This window comes from Cydia splendana, chromosome 1 (assembly GCF_910591565.1).
Source record: "Cydia splendana chromosome 1, ilCydSple1.2, whole genome shotgun sequence".
NCBI lineage: Eukaryota > Metazoa > Arthropoda > Insecta > Lepidoptera > Tortricidae > Cydia > Cydia splendana.
In genome coordinates, this window is record NC_085960.1 from 30,339,851 (window position 1) to 30,356,349 (window position 16,499).

Genomic DNA, 16,499 nt, shown 5'->3' on the forward strand with positions numbered 1-16,499 from the left:
CATTCTGAAAGACGCGAGACGGTTTAAGTTCTTCGCGTACGCCGAAGTTCGCGTTGAACTTCCCCATTGAGACCGAGCGCACTACGCCAACTCGACCGTATGCATATCTCCCGTGTACTAGAATTCACTTTTGCATTATTCATCACTGGCATAGAATTTACACGCTTTTGTTTAAGATTCGGATGTAACTGTTAAAGTCAAAGAAGCGGTAATAACTAATAACTCATAAAACTAAAGAACTTTCTTTGTATTCCCTTATCGTTCGTCTTCTCCGTATAGCATTCTTTTTAACGGGCATGTATGGGCATTTAAAAGTAAAGGCAGAGTGAATGACAGTAAATTGAAAATACATTGACCTATTTTATTTATCAGCAATTTCAATTAAAATTTTAATTGAACATTTCTAAAACGTACATACGAAGAGCTGACGGCTATAGCATTCGATTACTGCTGTCTCAATTAAACTTATGAACAACACAAATAGACACATTGGGTACCTACCCGTACCCGTAAAACCAAAATTTTAACCTAACCAGGCGTGGCTCACTCCGCGATTTCGTCGCTTTGCTACAGGTAGCTAAAAGTACATCCGTTCGGCCCCAATTTTGGGGTTTGCCATAAGCCGCGCGTGGCGCTGTCGCCACCTAGCGGCCATATCTGTGCTGATCGTAACAGACGCGTTTTGTTAGAGAGTGAGTCTTCTGTACCTAGTACAATTATTTATTCTGTGACCTAACTATGAACATAATATTAACGACAATTTTAATTTAACAATTTTGGAATAGATTGAACAAGTAACACGCACCAAAGTAATGGATAGGATAGGTACCATACTTTTTAGATACATTTGAATGTAATATCACAATAAAGATATGCCAGTAGGTAGATATTAGTAGTGCAGTAACGTGACCAGCAGGAACAGGTAACTGATATGTTTGGATTCCGGCAAACAAAGCACGCGTCGCGTCGCGTGGTGACGCGCGTGCTCGGGATTCCAAGCACAGCTGCTTAATGAACGAAGCGTAATGGGACTTTGGATAGTTATGAACCATTTATGAACATTATTTTTAACAGACGTAACTAACTGTCTACTTATTTAAACATTGTTGTTACTGTAAAGGGATACGACCTAGCAGGGAGGATGTGGAAGATGATTAAACGCACATTGTTGATCTTCTTTATATTCTTTTCATATATTTCAGCTAAATTACAATAATAATGTTCGGCTAGTCTTGATGGCTGCCTCTTTAGGAATGCCGATCCGCACCCCGTTCCATTTGACAGCGAGATCAGATTCTAAAATCAAATAAAGTACCTAGCCAGTAGTGACTGGCTCAGTAGTTGAACAGTGGATCAAAAAGGCTGTAAAGGGGCCCACTGATTAACAGTCCGCCGGACGGTATCGCCTGTCAGTTGTTCGGAACTGTCAAAATTTTGTTCTAACTGACAGGCCGATACCGTCCGGCGGACTGTTAATCAGTGGGCCCCTTTAAGGTTGCAAACCTTTATAGTACTGCCTATTTGAATATTGTCAGTGACAGAAACCCAAAAAAAAGTAAACAGCAATGGGAGTCCGTTAATAAACAGCGTAATTAGATGAGCATGTTAATAGATATAGTCCTAATTAAAGTAATCTCGCGCACGTGCGTTGCGCACACGCATATACGCATCGTAAGCGTCGCGGTCGTTGACCCGCTACCGAATCTTATCGCGAGATCTTGCATCACGGTGCTTTCTGATAACAGAAGTATGTAGTCTTAGGCCTTTACGTGGCACCCACAAGGGCCACAAGAGACCCAGCTATTTAATAGAGTCGGACCAAGCTAACTCTGCAAGTCTGCACAGACTTTGAAAATTAAAACCACAACTTATTAATCTTCAAAATATACTTGCTGGGCTTTGAAAGAACATAAACTGTCACAAACGCAATTGTTTGTTTAAAAATATGAACTATTTATTTATTCCTCATCTAGGTAAATTCCTATGCTCCTTCATATGTTCATAAATAATTTTTGATGAGCTGCGTTTTATATGAGAACGTGGTGTACATCGAACGAACGGCGTGGTGGTGTTTTATGTGAACCTAACCATAACACGTACGTAACATTATCATAGTTTCTTTAAACTGACCTTACGTACAGTTTTATTACTAATTCCTAGTGAAAGGAAAATGACCTTTCCATTTCACTGCCAACCATTCGCGATAAATGTATAAATTCCGATTAACATTTGCGTTAAAATGAAATAGACACGTCATGACGTCTTGTTTATCATCATTCATCTTAACTGGATCTCATCTCGAATATGTTCTATTCACTTAGATGAACTTGACAATAATTGTCAATTTACTGTAGCGTTACATTTCAGGTACATAGACAATGCATGGACAAGTAAAAATCTACCGGTCTATCCCCAAGGGATAAGGAATGGATATTCTGAACTTTAGAGAGGATAGACAGAGAATACGGTACCGACGGTACCGTAAATTGTGTCCAAAATACGATATTGAAAATAATGTTAAAATTGTTATATTGTGATAGGTATGTTGACATATATGCCGATTTAAAGTAGACCATCACATAACTGTTGTAGCACAATTACCAAGAGCAAAATAGTTACATTTTACGGTAGGCCTCCTGTTGATAAACCATATGGTTCCACCGTAGTAAACCACGACGCTTTATTTCACCTTGTACCAATATATCGCCCACATCTAGATAAATTATACGCTCCGGTTTCATGTTGTCACGGCAACGCACCTACCTCTCCATTGCATAACATCTGAGCATCGTGCCGTGCGTGGACATTGTGGGGAATGTGGGTGAGCAACACCTCAAATCCAAAACGACGTAAAATTACAATTTGAAATTGCACATAAGACTTTTAATATCAGGAAAGAAGTTTATCCTCACCGCCCGCGTATATTGAAAAATTGCTGCTAAATTAGTTTATTTGTCGCTTTGTATTGAGCGAATGCAGTTGGCCGTGATTTAGCCACTTAGGATTATAGTTAAGAGCGCTCTTACAAGAAAAGTCGAAATAATGCAAAATTGATGATACTAGTCGACGAAATTCAGGACTTTGCGCTCATTATTAGAAACAATGAGTACTTGTTCCAGTAAAAGCGTCTTCTTATCTTTATAAATGTCGTTGTAAATATTAGAAAAAGGACTTATTAAATTAGTAATGATTTTTTTTCTGATGGTCGTTTCCGAAAAACCCCGTGAAGCACTGAATGGCGAGCTCTTATTTGGAAATGTTGAGAATTTTACTCTGCTAAACCTGGCTATTTTGTATTACTAATACCCTGTACTTTAGGCATATCAAACTATATTTTTCCTACATACCTTTGAGAAAGAGAAAATCAAAGTAAAACGAACTCGATTTTCTCTCAGAAACAAGTGTCAATTCCTACGAAAATCTACTTAATATCGAAGTCATTTTCATACTCAAGCAATCTGCAACGTTTGCTTATACTGTTGGTATACATTAGTGTTTATGAAATTCTACTATAATTTTTTGGCAATTTTTTGAAAACTACTCTATATTACCGATGACGCGCGCTGCGCCAGCTCAGTGCCGCGGCAGAGCTTGTAGAGGCAGGACGTGTGTCGGTCGGCTCCGCACATTTTCAACGGCGACGACGAGGTTTTTTATCATTGTGTGCGGCGGGCGCCGTGTAAAACGCTATACTGTGTGCGTGTAAACCGCAACGAGAGACTTTGATCCTAGCACCGTTTTTATAGTATTATCATTTATAATGGTACAGTTTAATAAACTACCGGACAGGATTAAAAATATTTGAAACGACCTGACATTCTATATGTATTTATTTGACTCAAGATAGTACTCAGGGTCTGATGATGGAGCCGGAAGGTGGGCACCGGTACCAATCAACCATGCCACTAAACCACTTTGTGTTTAGGCTCGTTTTATTCATCTCAACAAGATCTTTGACACAAGATAGTACTCAGGGTCTGATGATGGAGCCGGAAGGTGGTCACCGGTACCAATCAACCATGCAACTAAACCACTTCGTGTTTGGGCTCGTTTGATTCGGCTCAACAAGATCTTTGACTTAAGATAGTACTCAGGGTCTGATGATGGAGCCGGAAGGTGGTCACCAGTACCAATCAACAATGCAACTAAACCACTTCGTGTTTAGGCTCGTTTTATTCGTCTCAACAAGATCTTTGACTTAAGATAGTACTCAGGGTCTGATGATGGAGCCGGAAGGTGGTCACCGGTACCAATCAACCATGCAACTAAACCACTTCGTGTTTGGGCTCGTTTGATTCGTCTCAACAAGATCTTTGGCACAAGATAATACTCAGGGTCTGATGATGGAGCCGGAAGGTGGTCACCGGTACCAATCAACCATGCAACTAAACCACTTCGTGTTTAGGCTCGTTTGATTCGTCTCAACAAGATCTTTGACACAAGATAGTACTCAGGGTCTGATGATGGAGCCGGCAGGTGGTCACCGGTACCAATCAACCATGCCACTAAACCACTTCGTGTTTAGGCTCGTTTTATTCGTTTCTATAAGATCTTTGACACAAGATAGTACTCAGGGTCTGATGTTGGAGCCGGAAGGTGGTCACCGGTACCAATCAACCATGCAACTAAACCACTTCGTGTTTAGGCTCGTTTGATTCGTCTCAACAAGACCTTGGACACAAGATAGTACTCAGGATCTGATGATGGAGCTGGAAGGTGGCCACGGGTACCAGTCTACCATGTAACTGAACCACTTCGTGTTTGGGCTCGTTTGATTTGTCGCAACAAGATCTTTGACACAAGTTAGTACTCAGGGTCTGATGATGGAGCTGGACTGTGGCCACGGGTACCAGTCTACCATGTAACTGAACCACTTCGTGTTTGGGCTCATTTGATTCGTCGCAATAAGATGTTTGACACAAGATACTACTCAGGGTCTGATGATGGAGCTGATGATGATAGACAGGTACCCGTCGCCACCTTCGCGCTCCATCATCAGACCCTGAGTACTACCTTGTGTCAAAGATCTTGTTGAGATGAATAAAACGTGCCTAAACACGAAATGGTTTAGTTGCATGGTTGATTGGTACCGGTGACCACCTTCCGGCTCCAACATCAGACCCTGAGTACTATCTTGTGTCAAAGATCTTGTTGAAACGAATAAAACGAGCCTAAACACGAAGTGGTTTAGTTGCATGGTTGATTGGTACCGGTGACCACCTTCCAGCTCCATCATCAGACTCTGAGTATCACCTAGTGTCAAAGATCTTGTTGAGACGAATCAAACGATCCTAAACACGATGTGGTTTAGTTGCATGGTTGATTGGTAATGGTACCTTCCAGCTCCATCATCAGACCCTGAGTACTGTCTTGTGTCAAAGATCTTGTTAAGACGAATCAAACGAGCCCAAACACGAAGTTGTTTAGTTACATGATAGACTGGTACCCGTGGCCACCTTCCAGCTCCATCATCAGACCCTGTGTATCTTCAGTGTCAAAGATCTTGTTGAGACGAATCAAACGAGCCTAATCATGTTACTACATGGTTGATTGGTATCCGTGACCACCTTAATCATCATCAGATCCTCAGTACCAGTTCGTTTTTAAACCCTCGTTGATACAAACTTTACAACCTATAGGTACCAAATGCAATGACGAAACATGTAAATGAGCGAGTAGGTACCTATAATTTCTTTCGAGTAATATACCTTCATAAGTACAAGTATGGGGCTATTCATAAATTACGTCGTTTCAAATGGGAGGGGGGGGGGGGGGGGGGTCTGGACATCGGATGATGGTAACATGACGTAGGAGGAAACAGATTCATCCGAAGCTTGATTTTTGGATGATTTGAGGGGTGGGGGGGGGGTCAAAAATCGTCAAAAATAGATGACGTAATTTATGAACAGCCCCTATGTACATTTGCACTGCATTTAGTATTTTCGTACTTACCAAATAACAGTTTTAGAACTTTAAAAGTTAAGTACAGTTAGTGTTGTTATGGTTGATTTCAATATGCTTCGCGAAGGATCAAGAATGTTTAATCCATCATTGTAGTGCGAGTGTGGTAGAAGGGATCGGCGTACTGAGCTCGCACGGCCTGCCGCAGCGCGTAAAATACCTAAACTCGCTCAACGCCGAAATGTAATAGCGCTCTTAAGGTGATATGATATGTTGGGGATTGGCTTTGTGAACCGAAATACATATTTTATAGAAGAAAACAAAATGCGGGTAGCCATATTCAAAACTCAAGCTTTCATTTAATTACATAGGGATTAGGGACTAGAGATTAGAGATAAATTTTAATTCCAGCTTTCCAGCTCTAAGTTGGGATTCTTTTTAAAACATTTTACGCAGAATATATTAAGCTATGTTAAGCAGAATAAATTACGCAAATGGTGCGTTAGAAACTTTCAAAACCGTTTCATAAAAACTACTCAATGTAACCGACTATTGGCTCATTCAGGGATAGGTACCTTACCTAAAGAACTTGCATGTTTTCATGCCCACATTGCATCGTCGGAAGACTAGCAAGAAAAAATGTAGGTATGGTAAGGTGGCATAAGGTACCTTCTACACTGCATCCTTATCTTACCAAGTAACTGAAAGAGATAGAGTGCATGGCTTCACGCTATCAATGCACTAGGCAAGTAGGCACGTGCAGAGGGCAGTGCTCTATCATAGCTTGTCTTGGGTTTTCGTTTTTCAGCGTCGAGACACTCGAGACTCGAGGAACCAGGTTACTCTTAGTCTTATAAAAACACAAGACTGAGTGCCAATACCAACTTTAAACGCTGAAAAAGATTATAATAATTTTAAACTAGTGACTCTGTGAGCTGTATACCTCGCGAGCATAACTTAAAATTGAATATATGTGACATCCGCTTGTATTACAAGTTACAAGATTTTGAGGAACGGGCCCCTGAAATGAACATCCGGACATACGAAAGCTGAAACGGCGAACTTCGCTAACGCTCGGTGTCAAAATGTCACCGACGTTAAAAATCTTTATGTATCATCCTTACAAGGTTGTTAACCAATTTGTATTACTTAGGTGCAATTGTGCATGGACGGTAGAAGATTGTGAAGATGTTAAATACAAATAAGGTGTTCGTAAGTTTAGTTCTAACTTCTTACACTACTATTCATTAAGCTTTGAGTCATTTGATTCATCTTTAACACACAAAGCAACGCAATGCACTATGTAAATATTCCACTAGCTAATACTAGCTAGGCAAACACAGCGAGAATACACCGAGTGTCGTTCGGACTTAATCCCTTCTTCCCCTGACAGAGTTCGGCCTGGACAGCCATTCATGAACCAGTTCTCGTCCTTGCATTTAATAGAGCAAATTAAACAGCAGTTATACTTTTAATCCGATCCTATGGCATTGAATTCAAAAGAGGAATTAGTGTTAGCATGACTTCATTAAATTGTGTAGCCATAGAAAATGTTTTTCTAGAGTGTAGCTTTTAGGGTTAGGGGGTTAACCCCTCTTATTCATAAACGCGCTACAAAACTCGATTAGCTAATAATCATTTGTCCTTATCTGTCATTTTGACTTATGTATTTGTAAGAAAGGGATATAACATAATTAAACTAAATCAATCCTATAAAGTTTTATGAATAAGGGGGTAACTGCCTAAATTTTGAAGTAATTTTGCGTTTATTTATTTTAATTTTTTAACAGTCCGTTCGGTGTTATTTGAACTTATTTGATTATGCAAATCGGTACCTACAAATGATCTTAAAATACCAATCTAAAAAGTATCTAAACTTAATAATACTAACAGGTAAAATTTCAAAGCGCGCTGAATCCAATAGTCCAATATTTCCACGAAATGCTCTATATTGGTTAATTTGTTAGGTAAATACAAACTTACCACCCAGTTTGATGCAGTATTCGGATGTGTATTCCATTCTCTTCTGCATTAGTTTAAAGCCGCTAAGAAAAACAAACGCCCAGTTTCAAATAACAATAAACATGGCCATGGGTGCTATTTTGGTTTCTTTCGTCCCATTTCTTCTGATTCTGACGCAATGTTAACAATCAAACAAAAACGGACAAGTTTTCTCGATTGCTTATACGTGTATTGATATGAATTGACCAATGAAATTAGCTACATTTTATCAACCGACAAGCGAAATAATAAAGTTAAAATTGCTACTGTTTATACATACCTATACCTATATATATGTACATACATCAAATGTAATGAAATCTTTTACTATTACAACATTCACGACATAAATTAAGGCACTGACGGGAGGGGAAAAATAAGCAATTGGCTAGAGTCGGACGAAGATGCAGAAACTTGAATATCCTCCAAGTTCTGAGGAAGCTTCACCTCGCAAAGTGGGATAGAGTCGACCAAGCTAACTCTGCATGGCATTTGCAAAGACAAAGTGAGGCAATGTCATCATTCATGTCAAATTCCTATGAAAATATGACGCGTATTATAATGACACTCTTCCTCACTTTATTCTGTTCAAATCGGTGCAAAGTTAGCTTAGACGGGCTCTCATCATCATGGGCCTTTACATCTTCTTCAGATGCTTATTACAGCTGCTGTGTATTCCGAGATTCGCATCTTTTCTTGTGACTGAACAAACTGATGCGGGCTCTGCACTGCTTCCCACAAAACGGTCACAAGTAAATTTGGCGTTAGCTGGAGGTGCCGGTTGTTGTCTCTTTAGACGACGCTCCTCAAGTTTTTCAAACCACTAATCGTCGTGATTTGTTCTACCTTTGCGTAGTAAGTGACGCCATTCCAGTCTACGGGCTCTACTTATGTGATAATACCCGATGTTATGTCATGGGCGACTCTCGATGCTCGCCGACATAATCTCCATAAGTCATGTACTTAATGAGTGTAATGGTTAGCGATTATGTTGTTTTGATAACGACAGCATAATTAACCAAGGTGACCAAGCAAAATAACCTAGTGATTATAGACTCTAAAGATACCTAAGCAGTCTCAATCTCAACTTAACATCGATAAATGATTTGGGTAAACTAAACGTAAAGTAACCAAGAAACTTGCCATACTCTGCACTAATTGGAAATTGATTAGAAAAATATTAAAATAACTAAGTAGGTTTGCAACATAACTTCCCAACCCCTACCTACGCTTTTGACGTTTTAGAGCCTCTACAAACGTCTTGGATAATCATGCGATATGCAATACATTTCGGCATTTGATCGATGGATTGAATTCGTTGCTGCTAGTTAGCCAGCAACTATCTCAAATCGCATGCAATTTGTTGCAACGTCTGTAAAGTCTTTAAAGGCAATGAAATTATAAAATCACGTACACATCAGGCAGGACTGTATGGTAGATATCTGATCATTGTTTACACTGGCTCGTATATAGGTATGTAGAGAATCTGCAAGTCCGTGACCTCAGCTCTCAGCTCAAAGGCCAACGTTCCGTGTGTTTACGATACGAACTCTACTGCCTACGCGCGGCGTTCGCAAATAAACTGCAAGTGAGGTGGACCATGAACTTCAGAGATGAAATATTGATTGAGCAAGAGTTTATAACTAAAACATGTACAATTAAATAAAGAAGAATCATGACACATCATGTACCTAAGCATCATTTCATCCTTCAATTCCTTCGGCTTTTGATTGAAAAATTTTAAAGTTTTTGAACGATTATTACTAGAGTTAGACCAAGAAAAGTCTGCAGCGATTTTGATAGCCCACGCAGTGCAAGTGTTATTAATTTATTCGTCATAATTTCATAGAATTTTGACGTTTAAAATAACGCTTGCACTGCGCGGGCTGTCAACATCGCTGCAGACTTTTCTTGGTCTGACTCTAAGAGTGTGTTTTAATAATAAGTATATGTATTTCTGTAACTAATATTACAGTCGATTAGCTGTACAATCTTTCTGCTTTTGTACTAAAATAACTGTTGGAATTGGCAGACGGGTCATACACATTTTATAGTGCTTAATTGGTTGGCGTCCTTCTTGTAGACGTCGCTAAGGGAATCTAGGTAAAGCCAAACTTGCACTGCACCTTACAGATGAGACGGGACCGGGTATATATTTTTTCAGTACTTGTGACTCAAATAAGACTAATAGAATATGTACATATTTGTATTGTCCACAGAAACTACCTTTTTCTAAAATGTGTTTGACCCAGATGACCAACCGAAGTGTCATTTTAATATCCGGGATATAAAAACGGAGTTTACACTGGAAACAACTTTAGAATACACTTACAACTCTTAGCAGTAATTTAATTTGCCAAGAGTTTATTTTGTTTTGATAAACCCACTTACTTATACCTACGTATAGTTATCTAGGTTTATCATACAAAAACAATGAGTAGGTACAATCGACTTGTGTAGTCTAAGTACCTTTTCACCACACCATACACGGACATATACTTACGAGTATATAGTCGTTCCTTTCATGAATTCCGCCATTTTTTCTAACATTCATTGAATAATATTTATTGAAATACTGAATAGAATTCATAAAGTAAGTGAAGACTCCGCAGTTTTAATGAGTCGAGCCAGCGTGACGTGCGATCCAGTTCAGTGGCCGGGCTGTATCGACCGCTGACGTCACAGGGTGGCTACCCCCAAGCAGGGATACCACATGCGAAATTTAAAAATCCTGACAAGATCCATTATGTTTAAACAAAATTAGTAAAATAACTGACCCGCCGTCGCACAAAATACCTAAAGCCCATGAATTCGCTGGAAAAATATAGTCTTTGTAGCGCTAAGTAACTATAAAAAAAGGAACCTCGACACGAAAAGAAGAAGTGGTGAAGAGATTTCTTTTTTCTTGCTTTTCGTGCTATATTGCGGTTCTCAACAGTATTAATTATTTAGGTACACAGGTCAAAAGTTTCTGACATATCCAATTGCCGCATCCCTGACAAGTGATTACAACTATTGACATGTTAAGAAAATTCTTGACGTCTGGTAACCCCCGTCGCCGAGCGCCCGTATTTTCTTCGCCCGTATAGGGTGTAGTCAGTTACGTATTTTCAGGCCACTTGCTGGTTCATTCTGGTTCATTGGATTTTGCTAATAATTACGAAGTGTGAAAGTGATTTTCAATTTCAGCCAGTAAGATACGTATATTATCTTTGGCTTAATTCCAATATACCCTTTCACTGCGTTCCTTCTTCTTTCTTTTTATTCTTCTTTGTTTTTTACATAGACAGATCTCCTGCGGTTTTCCTTTTAGCTTGAGGTCAAGACATCCTCGCCTTGTACAAAAGAGGATTAGGATACGGTCATTACTCCATTATATCATACAAATTTCTCACGGGGAATCCATTGTTTTAAATAGTTGTTTTCGAAATGTATACTTAAGTAATTGAAGTTAATTGGAGATCTTAGAGACCAATTTGACTCAAGCAAACGGCAAATACAAATTTGTTCTTCTAATATGTCTAGTCTATTTAGTCAAAAAAATCGAAAATTCTAAATGCTTTAAATATTATGGGCCACAGGATCGGATATAAGTCATAGTTCCTGTGCTCTTAAACACCATAAATTAAGCTAAATGAATGGCCATCCTGGTTTTAATGGGTGTTTGTTCAAGCTTAGCGCCATCAACAGTCACAGCCCATCTGTTGGGGACATCAACGTGTTGTGGCCATAATATAACAACCATACTAACTACACAGTACTCGTATACTAATGAAATACAAGATGGGCTTTTTATGAGGGGTCTGTACTCCGCGCAATGAGTAATATGTAGGTTATGGGCCTATACCGAAATGTGTCATAAAACGCTATTGACTGTTCTATATAGGATACTGACATTCAATTAACTGAACCTTATAAAAGAACATTTAGTTTTGCCATCTCTCGACTGAGCTCGGGGTTGATCACAAGGTTTGCTCCAGTTTACCGACACACGTTTTTTTGTTTGGCAGTTTGGCTCCTTGATTTTGTTTGGACGTAGCTTCTAACTATGAAGTAAACTTACCCATAAGAATCAGCGCCGTGAGGGCCACATGAGCCACCGGCAACGCCATAGCACCGTCACTTCGACACTTCACAACACTTCACTTCAACTCAAAGGAAAATGCCGGTAACGAAACAAAAATGAAACTGGGGTAGCCGCGCTGCGGCCGGGCGCTGCCCGAATCTGGAACAAACAATGTCAGATTATTGTAATTATTTTGCCGTAATTAAGGAAAAATGTGCATAAGTTTTAGGACAGATATCCGGATTTTTTCGGAACGTCCCCATTTTTAACAATATAATAGAGTTTTTGGCAATGACCAGAAATTGAGTATTTTATCCGAAAAGATACTTCGGTATCTTTTCGGATTTAATTCGCTATTTCGATAGCGAATTAAGTGGCCCTACCGTGGTCCCGAAAAATGCGATGGTTTTGGTGACCCCTATTTGGGTTTGGTGACCCTAATAAAGATGCAATCGTCATTTGGCAATATGTACGGTCACCTACAATAATATGTAACACAACGAAGACCGCAAAATTATCTGACACGATTTTTTTAGTAGAGTCATAATCATAACAGCGTGTCACATATTTTTTACGGCCTTCCAAGACTAACATAATATTGCAGGTGACTGCACATATGACATCCACCCAAAGTCATTATGCTAGCTAACTTATTGTTGCGAAACGATGGTTGAAAACAATATCGTGCCAATAGAACCGAAGTGAAATCGATTATTACTAAATTCCGTTAAAACGTTAATTGCTATTTTTATTTAGAATTTACTACATCCTATTTGCACATTTGCAATAATAAATTATGATTATTTATTGCATTATAGTTTATAAAGTAACTATAAACCATTGAACGCATATTGATACGCTTTTTTATTCGATTTGCTGATTCAGGACTGTTTCATAGCCCAAATAGTTTAAAATGGACAAAATGGCAAAACTTGTCACTTACCTAAAAATGAGAAAAAAAAACGGGTTGCACTCCGGGAGGGCCGGCAGAAGTGAAAACTCAATGACATTGTAACAGTTTTTCGATCAGGTCACGTGTCCGTCTTACGAATCTTACGGTCACGTGACCTGTCGCGAGTTTAACATTTTTGCCCATCTCAAAAAGTGCACAGCGCCGCTAAATAAGTTTTAACTTCAAAAAACATGCAGGCAAAACAGAATGACCTTGTAAAAAGAGTTACAACTAAGATCCGTTATCAAAAAAGCTTTTTAAACCACTAGCATTTCATTATACATAGCTTTGATAATGAATACAAATCCTACCTCCGTCTTTACTTAGCAAATAACAGTGTTTTTGGCAGCCTAATTTCATGGCTGTGTAAGCCGAGACAGGCGGCTCCGCACATTTGGCACTTAAATGCGACAAGGATGGCGGCTGTAGATATTTGCCTGCGAATGTCGGTAAACAAACGAAGTTAAGCTTCTGACTTTTCTGAGTTCTCGACTCCCTGTCACTATCACTACACCTTAGAAAACAAAGTCCCCCGGCGCGTCTGTCTGTTTGTATGTACTTATGAATGTTCGCGATAAACTCAAAACTATCAATAGAGAGGTTTTCACATATCAATAGAGAGTTTCTTGAGGAAGGTTTAGGTGTGTAAACTGTGTAATTTGTTAAGGTTTTGTGTAACTCATGCGAAGCCGGGAAGGGTTGCTAGTTAGATATGTATATAAAATGAATCAAACTCAGACTACAATAAGAAATATGCTGGTTAATATACTTTAACCACCATATTTCTGGCAGCATATTTATGGGAGTTAAACTTATGAGCTTCTCTACCTATTCGTTTTAACGTTGGTATACGATACGGGACACCAGGTTTCTGCTTTCACAAATATTTATGAATCTTACAATAAGGTATGTTCATTCTTGACAAACAATTCATAAATTCTGGTAGTGAATAGTTTGCGCATTGGCTTACAATTAGTACAAAAGGTATCCAACCGCGCTTTAAATTCAGAGCTTGGACAGGAAAATAGTGGCATCGTTTTCTCGGATAAAACGAGGCTTCATTATTTATTAAGCCTGTTAGCTCATTTAGCTACCAACTGAGCTGAGCTAGTCATTTATTTATGCTTTAATCAGCGTTTATTGCGGTCAGAGCAAAAGTAGAGCAGGGGATGAGTTGGGTGCTTTAAAAAAACTAATTAGCAGTTTGAAACTAACTCTATCAAATAAATAAAAAACTCGTATAACCATCCCAAAGTAACACGTAAGTGGTGGTAGTAGTGCTGTCACCTCTATTGACAATGACTTAAGCCGTCGTATGCCGGAGCGCGAATCCGCGTACGAGGAAAATATTAGAAAAAAATAATCACGGCACACGAGAGGTTAAGTTTTAAGATGACATGTAGGTACTGGGACCGCGTCGAACACCAGTACCACCACCTGACAAACACCAATTCCGTTCTGCCGTGTTTGCATTTAAGTAAAGTGTTACCAAACGACCATACGTCCGTCCATTCCATCCCACAAATATTCGTGTTTATAATAAGGTATCTATTAGAAATAGATACCTTAGAATTAAGTAAATTTAACTATACTCAGGCCATTAATGTTATTATAAGTATTTTATGAGTTTTATGACTAATTCCACGCTGATTTCCACTGACCAGACTTCAAGTATTTACAAGTAATTAAAGCTTTTATATACTCTACTAACTTACTAAGTACTTTACACCAGAACCACCCAACTTATCATTATCACTACCACCGCATTCATTAAAAACTAGGTCGTCCAAATGAATATTTCACCGCAGGTACGACTCCATTTCATTACGCTTTGGCTTTGCCCAAACACATCATTACTTACCACTAGACGGAGCGGTAACAAACTCACGTTCACCACTCATACTCGTATAAACATAGGTAGAGTTGGACCAAATTAACACAGATTTTGCAGTGGCAGTGTGGTAGTGCCAACAAAGACGCCAAATTCCTATGAAAATATGACGTTTATATTATATTAGGTACTACCGCACATTGTTAATTCAAAGTCCGTACAGAGTTAAAGCCTGACCAGGAATATATGATCACGCGATTCACGCGCCATGTTGCGGAATTTCACTGGAACTATTTTTTTCATACACTGAACTGTACATGAGAATAACAGCGCCCTCTTGACAATAATCATAAATTATTGGTTAGGTTTTAGCTTAGACGGACTCTATTACCTGTTTGCTGTTTAGTTTTTGCTTCTGTTTCGGTAAAGTTACGTTAAATGAGTTAAATTAAGTTAAAATTTTACATTAATATTTTAGATTCGTCAGTTCTTTTGCAACGTTGATAAGATTTAGTGTAAACTTAAAGACTTCTTGATAATAACAAGTCGTCTATTCTGCGTGTGTGCTTCAATCTGAGGAACCTAGTGGCAGGCAATCAACACCCAACCATGAACCCCAAGTGTTCGGTCACGCTATACTGTTTATTTTGAGTACCACACGGCTTCCCCCTTATTTTTGTGCTTAGTTAATGGACATCTATAGTTGTACTTTTTTATGGCAGGATATTGCTTTTGTAAGTAATTGCGTATTTCCTTTACAAATTCGCTTACATTACAAGTGTGAGAAATTGAGTAGGTGCTCTCTAAATTTAGTAACGTAACATGCCTGAAATACAAAGACGATCGTTAGATATCTTATTGCTACCTGAAAACAACCTGAAAAAAACTCGTAAGAATTACGAAATACGAAGAGTGTATATAAAAGCGTTAAATATTACATGTCATTCTCTCAATGAACCATGTCTAATACACATTGTAATGAAAAGTGCTAAACAAAACATAAACTGGACATTTATGTCATCATATTACCCATACCCATTCGCGATGACATCACTCTAGCTAGTAATTTGTCAGCGTCTAGGCTAGTAAGTAAGTAATATACACAATTAGATAGTGGTCGTTCGTTGTTAATTTTGAGACTATTTTTATACAGAAGAGGGTGTTAGACGATAAGTAACTTACCTTACCCAGAATAGCTAGCATAATGACGATTCATTAAAATCATAGGGAAAATATAGAAATCATATTCTACAAACCTAGCAACAGATGCAACGAATGGCATGCGATTTTAGATATTTGATGACTAAATAGGTTGATCAAATGCCTCAATGTACATATTTCAAATCGGTCGGTTTCGGTGGCGTTTGGAGAGGCCATTAGACTCACGAAACATTAGGAAATTATTATTACTGTTTCCAGGTTCCTGTGTTTAATTATTAGGTACTTATAATAAACTATACCGACAAACACGAAATCCGTTCTGCCGTTTTGTGTAGTGTAGTGTTACCAAACAAGTCAAACAACCATACGTCCGTCCATCCAGGTCCATCCCCACAATTGTCTAAGTCTATGACACCTGTATGTTTTTTGTATGAAAAAATCTGTACGGATATGATGGTCATTCTTGTCTACGTGGCAGCGTGATAAAACGGTGTTCGTCACTTTATATCTAAAAAGTGACAGTTAATTTATCACGTGGATAAAACTACCCATAATACGCCGGCTGATTTATTAAGTGACCATAGTAA

The 16,499-nt window shown here is 38.7% G+C and overlaps 1 protein-coding gene and 1 long non-coding RNA gene across 51 annotated transcripts in view; one reads left to right on the forward strand and one right to left on the reverse strand.

Moving 5' to 3' along the window:
* LOC134793094 (uncharacterized) overlaps nt 1-16,499 on the forward strand; it is a 454,735-nt gene that overhangs the window by 287,908 nt on the left and 150,328 nt on the right. The window lies entirely within an intron of this gene.
* LOC134792746 (cell adhesion molecule Dscam2) overlaps nt 1-16,499 on the reverse strand; it is a 97,688-nt gene that overhangs the window by 69,795 nt on the left and 11,394 nt on the right. For all 50 annotated transcript variants that reach the window (XM_063764113.1, XM_063764292.1, XM_063764121.1 and 47 more), the window contains exon 2: nt 11,966-12,127. In XM_063764113.1, the coding sequence (XP_063620183.1) occupies nt 11,966-12,014 (49 nt within the window). In that variant the 5' untranslated portion in view covers nt 12,015-12,127. The remainder of the gene's footprint in view (nt 1-11,965; nt 12,128-16,499) is intronic.